Genomic DNA, 19,408 nt, shown 5'->3' with positions numbered 1-19,408 from the left:
GAAGACATGTTCAACACTAGATGAGCATTAGTCAAAACAGTTGAGCTGGAGGAGCTAGCAAGATGCTCGCTGATGTTTGCTTAGCGACTAGCATATTTCTTATAGTTCATAGATTCTTTTGTGTTAGTCAAAAACAAAAAACAAACAGTAGCACAAGTGGCGGCTAGCACAACCCGCTACCGTTGACTGAAAGCTGACTGAAATCGCAATAATGCTTTTGCAATCGTGGTTTCCTCCCCCTTCACCCCCATTGTCCCTTGACACACATTCGCGTGAGTGTAGCATGCCGGGATCTTCGGCAAAGGGTCACGAGATTAATAAGATATTAGCGTGCGTTTAACTCCCACAGAGTCTACTTGCCTTTGTTCATGATTACAGCGCCCCTCCTTCACAGCTCACTTAACCCTTTGCCGCCCTGGAGTTCATCAGTGAATATTACAGTGGACCCCCGTGTCACAGCATCCCTAGCTTATGTTTTTTTCATGTTGCGATGTGGAAGACTGAGTTTTTTTTTCGCATTAGCTATTTAACATAGGTTTGGATTGCCAGCCATACGGGGAATTCGCCTTCCGAGCCCAATCGCGGAACGGGTTAATCTCGAAACACGGGGGCCCACTGATGGCGGTTTGTGACACGCTGACCAGGACAAAAGGACTTACCAGTTGCTCTTCCACGTGTGCCGCACGTGCGGGTCGTGGATGTTGTGTTTGTCGGCTTGCTCGTCCAGGAAGTCAAACATGTACTTGATGGCGAGCGGCAGGGCGCTTCCTCGGTGCGCCGTGCTGAAGATGGTCTCGAAAAGGTCGTCCACAAACTTCTGCAGCGTGCCCTGTGCGGGAAGACGGAGAGATTGGCCTCAGACGCGCGGCGGCCTCGTTTGATTTCACGTCGGCGACTTGACAGAAAAGGGAAGTAGAGGCGCAAGCAATCCTCCTGCCGAATGAGGAGGAACGAGCTGGCGGTAGGCAACGAAAGGACAGAGCTTTCCTATTAGGAAGGAGATGCGGGCAAATAAAAATCCAATTTGGGCTGGAGTGTCTGAGCCAATCAGAAGAAGAAGACAATCCCGTTAGCCAGACACTCATAAGTGTAATTCTAATACAGCCCTCGTTCCTGACAGCTTTCCTTTTTTTTCCCCCTCCCTCCATGTAGATAGAATCATATCTCTGGTTCAAGCCCACGGGCCATTTTCTGCCAGACTATTATCAGACAAGGAGCTGTGACGTATAGCGTTCTGGGAGTGCCGAGGCAATGACATTTCACGTCCTTCGTCGGGCGGCTGCTCTTCTTCCCCGGGTAGTGGCAAAACATCCGCTCGCCGAGACCACATAAACACCGTAACGCCATCGCCGCCTCTCGGGTTTTTCGTCGCACGCTTTCACCTTTCGTGGCTCGGCGGTTTTCGTTTTTTAAACAGCACGAGCCGCCGTAGTATTGTTGCCAAAAAAATCTCCGTAATGCTTGGGCGCAGAAGGAACTCGTCAGCTGCGAAGATATGATTTATTGCCGCCTTGAAGTAACTCTTGGCACTTTCTAAACACGAAGACTCAACTGCATTGTTCGCGGTGCTTTGGCCCGCTCGACGTGACTCACATCACGGTGCGGGAACAACCTCAAACGGCTTCTTATCTGGAGCCCTTCTGATAAGACACCTTGTCAAGGCCCGTTTCCAGAGAGGAGAAAAACAAACAAAAGTGCTAAACTATGAACTTCCTCTCTCTCATCTGGTCGGCTCAAGGGAGGAGAGTAGAACGCATTTGAATAATCCTCTCGAAATAGACGATTGCCGCAAATGAATATGCAAACGGGGGAGAGGATTTTCCCCGAGTCATGGATGGAGGTAGTCTCACCTTGGTAGCCAGGAGTCTGGTCAGGTAGATCTCGGAGACCATCTTGCTGCCGCGGTCGCCTTCCTTCTGGTCGCCGTGCTCGTGGTTCTTCACCAGGTGCCACACCTTGACACCGCTCTCCAGGTCGGGCGTGATCATGGGCGTCCGGGAGCGCAGGCTGTCAGGGCTTCCCGTGTACTTGATCATGTTCTCTGCGCCGGCCGCCACCAACGAATGGGAAAGTCACGACACGCTCCAAAAATACTTGAGTCAAAAGAACAACTTCATTGAACCTGAAGGTTTGCGCAGGAGTGCGCCAAAAGTTGGCATTACTTTTTTCACCCAAAGATTGGGTAGAATAAATAACGCACAATGCAGCCCATTTGTTGTGGATTATACAACATTTTATATAAAAAAAAAAAAATGACGTTTTTATCATTTTCTGTCTTTTTAACAACATTTTTAGGGAGCTGTTTTTTTTTTCACTTATCCCAACCTTTTGAATTCATCATTATCCAACCCACATTAAACCAAAAATTTCTCGTTCAGTCATGTGACCTTTTAACCCAATTACGGTTGTAGTTGGCCCTAAATTGTCCCTCGACCAAGCTCAGTGTTACACCTACAGCTCGGAATGAAAAGTCTTTTGCCCGGTCTGTCCCCAGGCATCTGGATTACGGCCCGTTTGGCTCAGTGGCGATTTCGCGCGGACCGCACGGCCACGATCGAGGACGCGCTGGCGACGAGAAGAACGCACTCACCGTATTTGCTGGCAGACGTTCGAGACACAGTGGAGTTGTTCACAGAATTGTACGCCGTCACTTGCTTGGGAACCAAGGCCATTACGGCGTTGTCGGGCACCTACGGTACACGCGAGCAACGGCGGTAAAATGGGAACTTGACGCAACTAGAACACAACTAATGAATAAAGCGAGTGAATTATTGTCGTTACACCCCCACCCGGCGCCCACGCAGATGATTGACAGTGTGGTATGGGCCTGTGTGACGTCTCTGTTTAATAATAACAGGATCCTCGCGGGGATGAGCCGTGTGTATGTAGGTGTGAAGAATCACACACAGTGTGTGTGCGCGTGTGAATGCATTTGTCAGTTTCCAGCTCATCCAAACTGGTTTCAATTAACACAAGCGGGATCGCGCGCACACACAAGCACACAGTGTTGAGAGTGTTGTGAATAATGGGAGTAGCCGTGCCGCAGGGTTAATTGAAGTGATCTTTATCATTGTTTGCTTGCATGGGACAGGGAATAAGCACCCGGGGCCTTTTTGTATATGCGCCATTATTAAGATCATATCATTCTTTCACTCAGTCTGCAATGGCGATATCACGCAAAGGGTGGGAGGGCTTTCACGGGGCAGGCACATTTATTTATTTTTTTTGATGTCCACATCTCCCTTCAGAAATGCTCCTAATTGCTCCTAATATATATATATATATATATATATATATATATATATATATATATATATATATATGGGAAAGTTACCTGATAGTGGGCCAGCACATTGAGTCTCTTCCAGTCGCCTTCGATCTTGGTGGTGACATCCTCGTCCTGCAGGATCATGCGCTGGCCTCGGCCTTGACGCCACTCTGAAAAACCAAATGCGGCCGGATGATAATAAGGGACAACAGAAAATAGCAAAGCCGCGCTAGTAATGCTGGCACTTGAAGGAACTCTCATTCCCAATGGGAGGGCCCATCTGAGAAGATGGAGGCCCGTTATTAAAAAAATATCCGAAAAGGAATGAGTCCTGATTCTTGGTTGGCGTAGAGTGAAGATAAGCGAAAGTGATATGAATTGGCCCATCCAAGCGCCCTTGAAAGTGTAACTACGCATTTATCCTTCAAACCGGTAAAATGAGCCGGTAGTCATACCCAGGTCCATGTCGGAGGCTTTGAGGCGATGCGAGTGCGGCACATTCTTGTAGATGGCGTCCAGGATCTTCTCCTTCACCTGGCTGACGGTGTCACAGTTGAGCACCTTCACCTGGATCTCCGGGCTCTTCTCATTCTCCGGGTGGATGCAGTTGACCACCTGAGGCCCACCCCGGCGACACACAGGAGGTGAGCTCCCAGTAACCAAAATACAGAAGATGACATCAAGTTGCTCCTTTTCACCAGCGTCTTGTAGTCGATCTGCTGCCTGATGAGCTTGTCCTCGCTTAGAGAGTACCGTGCCTCTCCTGTGATGGAGTCAATGGGGCCCTTCTCCATCTGTTGCTTGATGGCGCAGAAGAGCGAGAAGAGCGGCTCGCCCGCGCACTCCTGCGCAAAGAGATGGAAAATATATGAGCCGAGGGGCTTCAAAAAGCGGGCTCCAGATCCATCTTGAAACCATGACCGATCTTGAGAAGTACAACTCTAGATACATGGTCTTAGTTTTTCATTGACTGATCTACATTCTTTCCGTGACTGCGACTTGACTCAACGCAAATATGCATTGTAGGACTAACCCTAAACTTAACCCCAACCTAAACCTGGCGTCAAAGAAACAACTCAGAAGATACGTCATTCCAATGAAGCCCTTTGTTACCTTGAGAAACTTGTAAAGTAGAAAGGTGAACCAGTTGGTCAGCATTTTCTCCGCCACCGACTCGGTCCTGTGGAGAGACGCAAGACATAATAAACACGGCAAATCCCCTCATCAATATTCACTATCAACATGATTATGATGCCTCTCGGTTACACAAGCACAATTGCCGTGACACAAAAGAGGGAAAAAAACCCCCCCCCCGCCAAATCCTCACGTCGGGGGATTTGAATGCTATGCAAAGCAATGAAAAGGCTTGATTTGATCCCTGTAGGAACACTGGCCTCATTATCAAAGCCCCCCTCCACTGGACTGACACTCTATCCGGGCACAATAGAAAGTCAATGAATACGCGCTTCCTTCAACGGCTGGCATCCGTTCTCCGACAGCGTGTCCGGTTCGGTCCGCGTGAATGAGTGACTGATGCGTGCATGAAAACATGGCAAAGAGGATCGGATATCTTTTTTTTTTTGTGTGTGTGGGCAGCGGCAGGGGACGGCGGGTACATTTAAAGAAATCAATATTTCAGGATTAGGGTTTGGGTGGCCACCTGCAGACCCTCCGCCGCCACTTGAAGGGCCAGTGCCAGTGGGCCGGCATGGCGCAACACCTGGGGTGGATTAGCTTCCCGCCTCCCGCCGCCGTGCGCCCCCCCACCCACCGCTCTCGTCCTGCGACAAGGTCAGCCAGGCCACCTTTGATCCTTTCTTTCATGTGTCCTGTAATCACACACGGCTCCAAATCCTCTCCATTTTCTCACGTGGTTTGTCTATCAAAGGCCTGAAAGGAACTTGGTGAAAGCGGGCGGGGGGGCGGACGCAAAGAAAATAACAATTTAAAAGGAGCTCACTGAATATGTTCAAAAAATAGGGACAATGTATAAACTTGGCACGTCTCAATCACATCATTTTAGCTGATTGGAACCAGGGGGGAAAGAGACGACTTATGGGAAACTTTCATTAAATTTAATTTTGTTTTTTTGAGGAATACAGAAAAACAGGATAATCTAAAGTACACATAGATTGCCAGAAGAAAAAAATGTTTTAAACTATGAGCAACACAGCAGATGTTTGGTTTAAACCGCCGCTTCCTGAGCCATATAAAAAGTGTAAAAAAAAAAAAAAAAGCACTTTTTCATTTAATATATTGCCGAAGTATCCAATGGGGACTGAGCAATGGCAGATCCTCAAAATCTAGTGCCTTGGGAGTGAAAAAAAAAAAAACGTGATCAGAACTAATACTTTAATATAAATTCAGAAGCATCCTTAAAGATAGTGTGTAGGATTTAGACTATTTTTCATTACAGACAGCAGGAGGTGCTGCAGGTGCTGCATTTACCAATGTTCGTAGCTATAACAAACATGGCCGCCTCCGGAGAAGTGCCACCCCCCTTGTAATAAAACTTAATGATAACGAGACCTAGAATAAATTAAATGATTGTAAATTTCAAATCTTGCAAGTGAATGTGTGCTTAATGACCAACGGTGCGTTTTAAATATTTAAAACGCACCGTTGGTCATTAAGAACAGATTCATTTGCAAGTTTTTGTAAATTTACAATCATTTATAATGAAAAACGGTCTAAATCTCGCACACTGTCCCTTTAAGGTCTTAAAAAAACGGAAAATAAGTATTACGTTACAAAATTATATCAAACAATTGTGAACCTGAGAAATTGCACTGAATCTTTAATCCTTCATTCATTCATCCTTCATTTTCTATTAACTCTTTCAGCGCCAAGCGCTATATGAATAATTCAGTGCACGATTACTGGTAAGTATCATTTTTTTTGAATGAAGAGAACAAGTCTAGATACGTTTTCTACTCCTCTCGAACATACGAATTGTACTAAACAATTTGTTTTGTTTATATTGGTGGAATTTGTGTACGCTCAATAAATAAATCAAACATTCGGGGAGGGCAGCAAAACGAGACTCCCATTAACACACAGCAATTATTAGTCCAAACTAAAGTGCGCGCATGCAGTGCGTCCGCACGGCGGGATGAAGGGTAGGAGGAGGACGGCGAGGAAATTGCGGCAGGGACTGCGACAGATGGTTGCGGAAGGCTCTCGTTAGTTAGCTTGCCTGGTGCTTGTACTTGAGCGCAGGTTGAGATGGGACAGATGGAATGATGTGCGTGCATGTGTGTGTAGCGGGCGCACGTGCGCGCACGTGCGCGCACGCTTCTTGGCCGCAGAAGCAGCGGGGAGCCGTGCTCAGATGCTGCGCCAGAGATAGGCTGTTCGCACGCTTTAAGCATTGATTTAGCAATCAAGCGAGCGGGGACGGGGAGGGAGAGGAGGGCGGCGGCGGCGAGGGAAACAATCGGCGAGAAGGCGGCCAAGGAATAAAGTTCTCGGCGTCCCACCTGCGCAGTAAGAGCTTGGGGTGGTTCTTGCTTTCCAGGTTGCGGTCGATGAGGTCGGACAGCAGGTGCTTGAGCACGTCGGTGGCGTACTCCAGCTTGCTCTGCAGCACCGTCATGATGAGCGAGGCCACGTTGCCGCGGTCGCGCATGGAGAAGCCGCGCTGAGCCTCCAGCGTGCGGATGAAGCACAGCAGGTAGACCTTGTTGTTGATCAGCTGGCCGAACAGCTTCAGGCCTTTCTCCACCTGCTCCTGACGGTATCCCGGGACCTGTGAGGTTGAAAAAAAAAAAAAAACGCTCAAAAAGATCCAATTGTCGTGCACATATGTTTTGTTCAACCCAGGTAAACTTGAAAAATGTATTTAGATAATATATTCAAGTGTTTTTTCCAGGCTCAAAACCATATTACCTCAGATTGGCATTTTTGGTCTCCCAAGAGGGTATTCCCAAGATTCAACAAATTAGAAGTTACAGCCTTGACTTTAATTATTGCTAAGATGTCACCTCCTTCATGTCCATGATGTCAAATTTTTTGGAAAGTGGGATAAGACATGTCCACAAATTTATATGGATTTGTTTACAGAAGAACCCCCCCGTTAATTTTAAATGATTTATTTAAGTACCGTATTTCCGCCACTATAAGGCGCAGCGAATTATAAGGCGCACCCTCAATTAATGTCATATTTTAAAACTTTTTCCATATATAAGGCGCAGCGGATTATAAGGCGCATCCTCAATTAATGATATTTTTAAACTTTTTCAGTCACAATATAGTAATACTCAAAGTAATAACAATAATAACTCAAATAATAACTCTAAACTCTCAATAGCATAATAATTCAACGTCAATATGACCAACCTTGTTTAACTGTAAACACACAAAAGAAGCAGGTAAATCTTACTTTATCAGTTCATTCCCCTACAAATCAATCTCAATATTGATCCTTATATAAGGCGCACCATGAGCTTTTTAAAAAAAAATTAAGGCTTTTAAGTGCGCCTTATAGTGCGGAAAATACGGTATGTTTTTTGTTGCTTATGTTGTCTTTTTTTGAGGGTTTTTTGTATAATAAGTTTGTTTAAGGTATTGTTGTGAATGTTTTGTTTTTATTATACACTTTAATACAGGTTAAAAAAAACTAAACAAAACCAACAATCAAAATGGACCGACCCTACGTTCCAGGTTTTTTAATGCAAGAAAATTATAATGCACTATAATGCACACCCATTCTGCCTTAAATACATATTTTGTACCATTGACACCAACAAGTATAAGCAAGCAAAGTGTCATTATGACAAAGGAGAAACAGCGAACAAGAAAAGTAGAAGAAGTACGGTCGGGTTCTGAATGAGATTCCAAGTTTTGGCGCATCTAAAACCGGCGAGCCTCTTGAGAGTGCGTTAAGAGGCTTTGATGGCGTCGGCGTTTCAAAGCCGAGCCCGCCGCGCCGTTTATACCAACTGCCGCGCTTTGCCGCATGCGCTCGCGACCTCCATGTTTCCTTTCCTAACGAGCGCCTACGGAGTTTGGGCTTTCAACGTCTGCCCGGCGGTGCCGCCTTGTCCCTGCGTTTACGTCGCCACGTGCCCGCCGCGTACGTTTCCAAAAGGAGGACCGCAATATTCCCGCATCACTCTTGCCGGCACATCCATAACAATTAGGCGCGCGTCAAACACCTAAGAGCAGCCTTCTGCTTCCTTCGCACATCGCCTTGCCGCTTTGACATTTATACCAATTAAAGCCTAATTAATATTGCTCATTACTGCCAAATTCTCATCAAGGGACGGAGCGGCCAACCTTGAGGGCACTGGAATGGGGGTCAATCACCGCCTTAATGGAACAAGACGACTCGCTCAATTATACCCGTCAATCAACGTCACCGCCGGGGATCAATGAGGAGATATTTTTCTTTCACTTCCACCTGACTGACTTTTCATTCGGAGGTCTCCCGTACGGGTGGGATGCGTTGACGCTAGCGAGCAAGGATGCGGCACGCCTGTTTTTCTTGTCAGTCCAAAATCAGTCCAAATATGTTTTTATTCCTCAACATCAATGTCCTCCTTCAAAAGAAACTTGAAATGACCTTTTTCAGATGCGGGAAGGCACGGCAAAGCACGCAGTCATTTTCCAAGTCACGTCGAAAAAAAACATTGGGGACTCGGACTTGGACTCTCTAAGGGTGGGCTTGACTACGACCAGCAGACGGTCGAACATACCTCCAGGTCCCGGAGTACAGGATGCTCCTCGATTCCTGGGAAGAGGACTCTCATGGTGTACGTCCTGTAGTCCAGGAAGGGGATCCCGGCGCCGTCCAAGTCACTCGTCAATTCGTGGATGTCAGTCTGTAGCTCGGCGAAAGCTAACGGAAGCGAAAAAAGGTGTTAGGATGCCCGCGTGCGGACGAAACCACTCCGACTGCGTTGAGCGCGTACCTTCCTTGCACTCCAGCGCCACCCTGGACTCCAGGTTGTCCATCTGCATCTGCAGCCGCTTGAGCGTCAGGTCGCTTTCGCGCGACTTGCGCTTGTAGGCGATGAGCACCATGACGATGGCGAGGAGCAACAGGGCGCCGGCCGCCGCGATGCCGATGATGGCCGTGCTGCTGAGCGGGCTATCCGACGTGATGTGGACCACGCCGGGCGAGAACTCGATTCCTCCCACGCGAGCCTGAGGACCGAACACGGTTGCCTTGTGGTTATTTTTTCAACTTTGTGCACAAGGTCACTTCTTGTGGTGCCTCACCCCCTTACGTTTGGATTTTGGCCTGTTTGACTGCCGCTTCTCCTCTAATGAAAGAAAAGACCCATATTGGGCCATACTTTCAGGACAGCATATCGTGCCATAAGGTCACTAACAAAGTATATTGCCCTCACACATGAAATCTGGGTTTTTGGCCCGTTCTGTCCATTGAAAGAAAAGTTGCATCTCAGACTTGTTTTGAGCTTTAGTGTCCAGACAAAGAAATGATTTTGCAACTTCATACGGTTTCTCAGATTTTATCCGAAAGAAATGACTTTTTGAAATCTAACGTACTTGCTTCTGTCATTACTTCACCGCCATCATGCCGAAGAAGAAACGTCAGGAAGAATTTTGAAAAAAGTGGCATTAAATTAAAATCATTAAGTAAAGCGTCCCCATCCAAATGCGCACAGACGGACGATTTGTTTTTCTGGTGGGCAGCAATGACAACCATGCGGTCAAGCCGTCTGCTGGTGTGGAGTCGTTAATGCTAGAGTTAACTTGCACTGAAACATTATTCATGCATTACATCGCGCCTTGACTATTGTAACGTCTTGTTTTCTGGGCTTCCCTTGTAATGCATCAAAATGCAGCAGCGAGCCTCTTGATGAGAAATTTCGATGATATTACTCCGATACTAGCTGACCTGCATTGGCTTCCAATACACCTGAGATGTGATTTTAAGGTGAAAAGATGTCTTCTTTTTTCTCGACATGACCTCTTTTCACCTGTGAAGCCCTTGGACTTCTGTGATTCAGGGCTATACAAATAAAATTTGATCGATTGAGCGTGCGCGCCGATAAACAGAAGGCGAGGCTGATCCGTCCCGGCGTGGATTTGCGTTGCTGTCACCCACCAGAACTTTGTGGCGTCCCGTCAGATTGGGCGACTCGCAGAGCAGCTGGCTGTCGGACACAGTCAACATGCAGGGCTTCTCTCCGATCAGCACCGTGTAGTTCATTTTTCCGTTTCCGCTGCTCGTGGGCGGGAGAAAGTTTCGCCCCTGCGGGAAAGTAAAACAAAAAACCAAAACAAATAAACCCCTCAATCTCAGCAGAGAAGCGCTTGACTGGACGTGAAGGCACCTTGAGTATGATGGGCGATCCGGGTTTAAGCTCCAGCACCCCGGACGCGCTCAGGGGCTCAAACTCGGGATTGGGGTAGTAGATGAAGTTGGTGTTGTTCAACGCCATGACGGCCTGCACGTCGTCCAGCTTGAAGCCGAACTCGTCGGGTCTCTCCGGCGCTTCCTGCTGGTGGGCCAAACTTATGGGCAGCTCCGGGGCCTGGCACTGCATGGATGTCGGGCTCAGAACCTGGCACAACTGAAGACCGCAAGATAGGAAGAACTTGGCGTCATTTCTTTGAGGAACCCCAACATTCTCCCTGCAATTGAAGCTATTTATGAGGGTAATCTTAAAAACAAGACTGCTGGGACACAGTTGGGACACCAACAATAACCTTCAGCGGCGCCTGGCGCTTTCATTGGGTCCTCGAAGGTCACATGGTTGTTGTGAAAGTTGTGCCAGATGTCCTTGCTCAAAGCTGACTGAATGTTTTAAAGTTGCGTGTTGGAGACTAACTCCACAAAGGCACGACGAATGAATAGGAATACAGACGCTAGAAAAAGGCCAAATCATGATTTGCTGTCGATACTATCAAGCTCTTTTACTCTCTCATCTTCAATCATATCAAAAGAGACCTTTGGATGGGGTGAATAAAGACTACAAAAATTCTGATAAGGGACAATCTCTGCGGATATCATTGCGTCTGCGCCGATCTAAATTTCATCAGCCCCTGTTCATTTCCATGTGTTTCATGCGTTTCTGACCGCAGCCTCAGCTGACTTACGTTGAGCGTCTCGTGATTGTTGTATTTGGCTCTGATTAGTGGCGTTTGGATGATGTCCAGGTTGGTTCCCGTCACTGTCACCGGAGTGTGTCCGCTGAAAACGACAAAATCCCAACGCAGCAGTTAACCTCCCTATAATCTGGAGTATGGCTGGAAATATTTGCTGTACTGGCTCCTAACCTGTAAATGCTCCATTCCGGCTCTATCTTGGTGATGGTGGGATCCTCCACGTACTGGAAGCGAAGATCCTTTTGGAGCTGGGCCTTGTCAATGCTCACCGAGACCGGTACGTTACCGTAGCCGTTTGTTGAGGCATGCGTGCGGCAAGTCAGCCACAGGCCGTCGCGCCTGAGAAAACCATGTGACGTTGCCACGTTATAGGGTTAAAATCATCAACCGTCCTTGAACTGAAAGCGTTAGATCACACGCCGCATCAATACGAATGATTGCCTATTGATGTGCCTTTTGGGTCATATTTAGAGGCCGGGGCGGGTCTTAAGGTCGCGCATCGTGGCGCCGTCAATCACCGCAGAGACACGCCCTGGAGCGCACCCAGCCTCGTCAGCCAAATGAGAACATAACTTAGCGAAGGAGCTCGGCGCTGTATTGAAGAAGACGTGAAAGCGGCGATGGAGAACGGAAACTCATTAGGAGGTTATTTATGGAGATGATAACTCCGAGGCAATGAATATAATGTGATTTCTCGCCGCGCTGAGACGTCTGCCCGGTTCTTTTACACTATATGACGCCGTGTGGGGTTTGAAGGGAGCGCCCGAGAGCGGGGGTCAGGAAGGGGTCATGCCGTCGGATGACTAACTTGAGAAAAGTGCACGGCCGGTCCTTAAACATGATGGACACGTTGCTGCCGGCGTCCAGGTGGCTCCCTGTGATGCTGACCACGGTTCCCCCAGAGACGGGCCCTCGGCTGGGCTTGATGCTGTGGATCCTTGGAATCTGGACGGCCCATGCGCAATATGGTTAAAAGTGACGGTTTGGACATGAGAAATGGTCGCAGAAGGACAAACGTTAGGCTCTTACCACAAAGTAGTAGTATTTGGAAGATTTGGCTGTAAATTCCGGCCGGCACTCGCCCACGCCGACGCACACCTTGACATTTCCAGTGTACTGGCTCTTCTCGGCGCGGCCCATCTCGCACACGATCCTGAGGAGGGCGCATTTGGTCAAGGTGCGGTTTGTAAGCCTGCGCGGACAGCTGCCCCACTCACTGCTCTGCCGGGATGTAGCCCTCCCGGATGGGCGTGCACTCCACCTCCGCCACCTTCACGTTACCCTGGATCTCTCGGAACTCCAAGCCGAGGTTGTCACCGCGTATGGTCACCAGGGTGCCGCCTTCCCTGGGACCTCGGAGAGGAGTAATCTGAAAAACAAGATCTTGGATTGAAATTTGATTTTTTTTTTTCTTGAGCACCCCAATAATGCTTAAGAATATGGAATAGTCCAATACAGTGGACTTCAATTAAATCGAGATCGGATAATCGAGTGGCTTTTTTTTCTCCCCGCCCTGCTTTTTCATTTCTTTCCATCTTTGCGGCAGCCTCTCCCGGTCGTCTTCTCACCAGCGGCCCGGCTTCTCCGTTTCGTCCCGAACACCCCCTCGTCCTGTCAACCGCGTGCCCGCATAATCTGATTCATGCCGTAATAAAGGTTTATGCTTCATCGCTTTCATCAAATCTCCACGGAGGTCGCGGGTCAACACATCAATCTGGAATTACATTTCCATTCCCGCATGCCCGCCTCCCCTTTCTCTGTACCCGACCCGCTCGGCACGGGTACGCTTGGAGGGGATCGCCGGGGGCCTCCCCCCCCTTTGTTGCTTCATCAGAGACTCCTCCGCAGAGGACATTACCGGGCAATGGCCGTGTCATCTTCATCCTTCATGCGGACGCCCTCCCATTCATTTTTGCAGATGTCCTCCCCCCTAAATGGTCCTCGTGTCTTTGGTGGACTTGACGAGAACGTAACACACATTTGGGAATATTCCGACCAGATTTGCGACACGAGCTCCGCAAACTGTACTGCACTTGAGGGAAATGCAGAGGACATATTTGAGACGTGATCTCGCTTCTTCTTTGACATCAACCAAATGTGTGGACCTGTTGTTAGAAACTCTGAGGTATGCCTTTCCAATCTCGGCTGTGGCTTCCCACGAACTTGCTCTTTTTTTTGGCTCAATGGTCACATCCCAAAATAAACTACACTTTCATGGTCTCGCAAGCATCTAACGATTCGGACCCGAAGCGGGCTAAAGCGAAGCCTTTGTAACGGAGAGGGATTCATGAAGGAGTCTTACCTGCGTGATGCGCGGGTGGGTACACTTGCTGTTGATGCCGTTGTGCTCCAGCCACTGGTTTTCGGGGCGCAGGCAGTGCTGCTTGAGCATGCAGCGGTTCTCCCCTTTGCACCACACGCAGCCGAAAAGAGGGTCCGCCTTCAGGCAAAGGCCGCAGCTCCCGCGCTGCGCGTCGCACTTGTACAGATGAACTGCGCACGCAACAGACAACGAAGGTGATTAAAGAGGGAGAAAGGAAGTGCGAAAATATTTTCATCCCAAGTCTCAACCTGAGACATCAACAACAAAAAGGAGACTTTCTGGGCGTCGTGACGCCATTATGTGTGGCGCTTCACGCCTCGGCAGGTTGAACATACTATCGCCATGGCAACGGACCAGACATTTTCCTCCTAATTGCGATTAGACGGAGGCGTTATCTGTCCATCTCCTGACACCATGGGAGATGAGGATGATGCTGAGTCTCCTCTCCTGCCTGGGAGCTATCACTACAAAACTCATGGTGCTTTTGAATGCAACACTGGAGAATTTAGTTCCAGAAATGAGCAGGTGACTTGTGACCAGGTCACGCCCCCCCCCCCCCCCCCCCCGAAAATCCAACCTCTTCTATGCGGGTATGTCAATCTCTCCTCTCTTCTTCAATTTGGTATAAAATGATTCCCGCGTCGAGCAAGCGATGAAGTAAGGTGAGGAAAGACACGTCAAAGTTAACCACACCGTGAGAAAACATGAGGCAAGACTCGCCGCACCTCAGCGCACCGCCCGCCTGTTGCCATGGAGACTAACTCCGAGGGCAGGAGTGGCCCCAACGTACGTGTGTTCCGAAAAGAGCGTGCCCACATGCCAAAATGAGCAAAGCGAAAGCACGCCTGTTCCCGCGCTCACCTTTGTTACGGGCGGGGTTGTCGATGCTAAAGTCGCCGTTCCAGATGACGGTCAGCTCCACGGGAAGGCTGTTCATCTCCATCCCATCGTAGAAGTACTGTCGCCACGGCAACCGAGGGGCAGGCGGCGATAACGGGGAGTCATAAGGGAAAAAGTGGCCGTCATTAACTCTCGAGTACAAAAAAAAAAAAAAAGAAAAGGTGAGCGGTGACACAATCTGTATACAACAGGTGGCTCGACACACATTGAAGCCATCGCACACGCACCGTTTTAGTGTGGGGGATCACGCTTTTCGGCAAGATTACAGTTTCCCTCCTTCAGCGCTCAATCAAAGTACAATATTTGGATTGTGTGATGATTATGCACACTAATCCCCACAGACACACAAGTAGTCAGAGTGATGAGGACAGGCATAAGGAGGAGATGCTTTTGTATAAACACAAGAGCGGCATCAAGCCTTTTCCGTGCTAATCTGCCGCCGACACTTCTTGTGACTTGTGCCGCGGAAAATAGGAAGGACGGCCGCTCACCGACGTGTTCTGGCACTGCACCGAGGAGCTGTTGAAACGCAGGGCGGGGACGCGGTGCTGGTTGCCCTGGATGCTCAGCAGGCACTCGTAGCCCCGTTGGCCCGACTGAGGCTGGGGTAGGTTTTTGGCCCGCAGGGTGATGGGCTTCACCACGTTCACCGGCACCAGGATGCGCTCGGCCGGCAGCAGCTGAGGACACTCCTGGAAGAAACAAAGACGCGAGTTGGGACGGATGGATTCGGAACGGGGCGGGTCTGGCTTTCTACCGTTTCTCAATTCGGTAAAAACCAACCACGCTGGCTTCGACGACAAGAAGACTTTCAAAATGGAAAGGGTGGGACAAGAAGGCAGGATGGAAAACAAAAGAACTTTGTCAAATTCGTCTAGCGGGAGAAGTGAAGTAGAGAAGAAGAAATGACAGCAAGAGCTTGGGCATGTCAAATAGGACGAGGAAACAGCAGCAGATAAGGCGGCGCACGTTCAACCGGGCGATATCGCTCGTGTGGAGTTTATTAAAAGCCACTTGATTGGGTTTGCCTGAATGACTGACTGGATGGCTCCACTATTCACAAAGTCATTATAGATAAATGACACACGCGCGCCGAGCCAGAGGTGGCCTGTTTGCGTTTCATTTGCCTACATTTGGAAAAGGAATTGAAGCCGCGGGGCCCGCACACATACACTTCACGCGTTTGAACGACGGACGCGCCTTCGACTGAGGAGACTCTGCAGCTCTGCGCTGATAGTGCCATATGCAGATGACCAGCTGTCCGAAGACGACGCTTTGTCACAAACAAGACAAATTGTGCAGACTGTAGGAATCCCAACATGAACACCTCAATAACCAGCTGAATTTTTTGCAATAAAAGAAAAACTTGAACAGTTCTACAGTGTTAAAAACTGCACTTTCTGCAGTGTTAAAAACGGTACTAAAAAACGCTAAACAATTGGTAAAGGAAGGATTATATAACAAATTACCACAGCAAAAATCATTTACTTCATAGCTAAAAAAAAAGTAATTTCCTCATAACAGAATTACAGGATTAAAATTGATTAGGATGTTGATTAAAAAAAGCTAAACGATCAAACATGATATGAAATCATCTATATGTTACAACCAATACGCGGATTTTCTGCGTGTGCTCTACTGATGCAAGCGCTGATGCCAGCCGTCACTTTGTGAGATGAATGTCGACATTCCGTCGATGTAATGTCAGTTGTTTTTATGGCCAGCCTCACGCCCCCCTCTGGACTCCGGGGATGTGATGAATAATGGGGGGCGGCGCAGATACGCCCGCCGTACTCGCGACGCACGCTCCCATAAATAAAAACAGCATCGGACCTCGCTCTCCGCTGCCGAGCAATGAGGGCAAAGAACGATGATTAAAAAGGAAACGCCAAACATTTCTCGGAGAAGCAAAGCTCAAGTGTTCTATGTTGAGTGTTGCAAATGAGCCGGGCCCCATTAAATCGCGTATCCCGCTGATTCCAAACAAACATTTGCTCGTCACATTTCACTTAAAGGCGGCTTTCCCGTTAGAACAAGATGCTAGGCAACAGGGTTATAGTTAGGCCTAGATTTTTTTTTTCCTTGTGTACTTTGTAAGGCCAACATAACAAGAAGTCTCAAGTCGCCGCCATCTTGGAAAGTCCAGCCTCGGCGCTGACCCCCGCGTCGCCTCAGACTCCCCGGCTCCTTTCTTTTCTTGTCACCGAACCTGCTTAGATCCGCTAATTGGAGGCTGGTGGGAGGTGTGATGGGCGGCGGCGGCGGCGAACGGGAAACGGCGTGGGAGCTGCGAAGGCCTCTTTCTCGGCGTAGTTTCAAGTCCCGTAATTAGAGGCGGCGCGAGGTGTGAACATGAGCGACATCTCCAGCTTTGGCACATTTCCTCGGCCCAAGAGGTGCACTCATCACCTCGACTTTTCCAATATCTCACGGTTTCGCGCACCTCGCTTTTCTACTGTAATTCTGCCGCTCACAAAATGTGCTCGCTTCTTCGCATCTTTTGCTTATGTCTGCAAATCCTTTTCCAAATGGACTCGCTCACCTCCAGCTCCAAACAGGCTGCTATTAAAGTTGACATTAAGCTGGCTTAATAAAATCATCCTGATCAATAAAGTTGTGCTAAATAAACTCCGGGGAATTGATTAGTGCGACTGCAAAGCACTTAATGCTCCTTTTGTGCTAGGCGGCAGTGCCGATTGTTTTGCCGAATACGGAAGGATAAGCTGATTTTTAACCTCGCGTCCCCAGTTCCCACAGATATATCCCGGGTCATTGTTTTGTCCCCGTTTCACTCAGCCTAGGGGGGCGGGGTTTGGTCAGCAAGCCAATTGTTTGGGCTACGTGTATGTCAATCCACCGCTGTCATATGTTATCATAAGATAAACCAGTTAAAAAGGAATTCAAACTGTTTAACCTCAGACACCGTAATGACACAACCCCCACGTTGATTGATTCGTTTTAAATCCTGTATTTCTCCGATTTCATTCTCTCAGGCCCGGTTTTCATTTTGAAAACCTGGTAACCCTACGTGAGAATAAACTACAACAAAGTGGTTTGGAAATAAGCAAGTCGGATCCAAAGAAGCTAGCTGAACAGTCAGGTAAACATCGCTAATTGGGTAAACAGAAACAGCTTATTCCCGCTGTAACGGCGTGACCGGGAATATTTTTGTAGTCAAGATAATCCCGACGGCTAAATCCTTGAGACGCGTGAAGGACAAAGTTTGGCAAGTGTCTGAGCCGCGTACCCCGTGCCACCGGCGGCATGAATAAAACAACGGCAGCTCCGTGCCCGGCGCGGATTTTAACGCTGCGTCGCGGCGCATACTAACAACGGGCTCAAGCGCTGGGGAGAGGGGCGGGATGGCTATCATTAGCATAGAGCGGAGGGATTATTCCCAAAGCCGCTTCATTGTATAGGAGGCGTCAACGTGTTGCCGTTTTGCTAACTGCGGACGCGTGTCCAGAAATCCGGAGGCCGGCGCGCCGCCGTGGCTCGGAGGGGTTCATAAAGAGCAAATTAAAAGTCATTAAGGCAGCAAAACACCTGCTTTCCCCCAACGCGGCTCATCAAAACCGACCATGTCATTAATGTGCAAATGCATAATCCCTCTTGCTTCACTTGTGGCTTTTCTTGGAAGTTGGCGACACAATGGGAACGGGATTGGCACGTTATTATCCTAAGTCAATATTGACCGGCAGCGCCGGAGTTAATTGGAAAAGTAAAGCGGCAAAGATTGGGGCCCGACTAAGCGGAAGGTTCAAAAGGATAATGGAAGGCGTTCGGAATGAGGGAAAATAATATCGGGCGCGCAGGTTGAATGGCTCGGGGGAAATAGCGAACACAATGGCGGGCAGGCTTCTCATCAAATCCGGCCCGCCGCGTCCCTGCGCTCGTCCAGACGGACACCGGCGCCACTGATCTTCATCGCGGCTCACCTCGGGCCAGGATTAACCGGCCACCGACTCCCGCCAAGAGCACGCCGCAGCGCAAAAGTGCCAAACGCAGGGCGCGCGTGCGCACTTATCACATCTTCTGTACCCCCTGTGCGGGCCGCTTGCGTCTAGAGAAGCGGCGAAAGCGGAAGCGGCCGGCAATACGACGGATAATTGGCAGCCGCTAAGACGCCGAAGGCAATAGGGAGGGCCGCCTGCAAATAGCTTTTATGAGCTTCCCGCGAGCACGGCAGATTGCCAAACGCCGGCATCCTCGCGCGCACGCTGTTGCGGCTAACGCGTCCAGCAATTTGGAGCCAAAGCAAACTCACCTCTGGCTTTTTGACTCGACCCTCTTGGAAGGAACACGTGCGCGGGTCGTGCGTGCAGTCGTGTCTATATTTGCACCAGTGGCACTGGTACGGGCTGCTCACGCATGACAAGCACCTACGGGGAGAAGAGGAAAAACTTCAGGAAAACTTCAGCGCGCTCACGCGAGGAGGCCACACGGCGCCAGACGTACGACTTATGCACGCTGCAGTTGTAGAAAACGAAACTGGTGTTGGCGAACGCCAAGCCGGTCTCCTTGGACTTGAGATAGAGCTGCACGATCTGGTGGTCGCCTAGAGGAAACACAGCGTGCCTGGAATTTTATCACTTGTTGGCACGCCAATAAAGGAGCCGCAAGTGTTGCGCTTGTTGCGAGGGTATCTGTGTGTGAGAGCATCCCTGCAAGCTTGCGGGAGACGATAAGGTGGGAACACGTCTCCCCCGGGACGGAAAGCGGTCTTTGAGGGAGTCCCAGACGAGCTAAAGCAGGAAGGCCGCGAAACACCGTACCTCGTCCGTGTCCCTTTGTCTGCCTCTAATGAAGGGCTTCATGTTTAATTCATTATACTCGCA

General features: G+C 49.1%; 1 protein-coding gene across 4 annotated transcripts in view; it reads right to left on the bottom strand.

Moving 5' to 3' along the window:
- plxna4 (plexin A4) overlaps positions 1-19,408 on the bottom strand; it is a 138,545-nt gene that overhangs the window by 40,401 nt on the left and 78,736 nt on the right. For all 4 annotated transcript variants that reach the window (XR_015864213.1, XM_088406532.1, XM_088406533.1 and 1 more), the window contains exons 8-29: positions 19,029-19,128; positions 18,838-18,952; positions 15,062-15,262; positions 14,532-14,628; positions 13,650-13,840; positions 12,565-12,716; positions 12,377-12,500; positions 12,156-12,292; positions 11,519-11,686; positions 11,339-11,432; positions 10,573-10,812; positions 10,344-10,490; positions 9,181-9,415; positions 8,965-9,107; positions 6,748-7,016; positions 4,382-4,448; positions 3,967-4,113; positions 3,724-3,883; positions 3,335-3,438; positions 2,591-2,690; positions 1,851-2,041; positions 660-829 (exon numbers count right to left, since the gene is read on the bottom strand). Coding sequence is in view for 3 of the 4 variants with exons in the window: in XM_088406532.1 (XP_088262658.1) it covers positions 660-829; positions 1,851-2,041; positions 2,591-2,690; positions 3,335-3,438; positions 3,724-3,883; positions 3,967-4,113; positions 4,382-4,448; positions 6,748-7,016; positions 8,965-9,107; positions 9,181-9,415; positions 10,344-10,490; positions 10,573-10,812; positions 11,339-11,432; positions 11,519-11,686; positions 12,156-12,292; positions 12,377-12,500; positions 12,565-12,716; positions 13,650-13,840; positions 14,532-14,628; positions 15,062-15,262; positions 18,838-18,952; positions 19,029-19,128 (3,352 nt within the window). In the remaining variant the exon portion in view is untranslated. The remainder of the gene's footprint in view (positions 1-659; positions 830-1,850; positions 2,042-2,590; positions 2,691-3,334; positions 3,439-3,723; positions 3,884-3,966; positions 4,114-4,381; positions 4,449-6,747; positions 7,017-8,964; positions 9,108-9,180; positions 9,416-10,343; positions 10,491-10,572; positions 10,813-11,338; positions 11,433-11,518; positions 11,687-12,155; positions 12,293-12,376; positions 12,501-12,564; positions 12,717-13,649; positions 13,841-14,531; positions 14,629-15,061; positions 15,263-18,837; positions 18,953-19,028; positions 19,129-19,408) is intronic.

This window comes from Hippichthys cyanospilos, chromosome 22, assembly GCF_059441005.1.
Source record: "Hippichthys cyanospilos isolate Australia breed blue-spotted pipefish chromosome 22, RoL_Hcya_1.0, whole genome shotgun sequence".
NCBI classification, from domain to species: Eukaryota; Metazoa; Chordata; class Actinopteri; order Syngnathiformes; family Syngnathidae; genus Hippichthys; species Hippichthys cyanospilos.
Note: the sequence above shows the minus strand (reverse complement) of the source record. Positions and strands in the feature narration are given on the sequence as shown.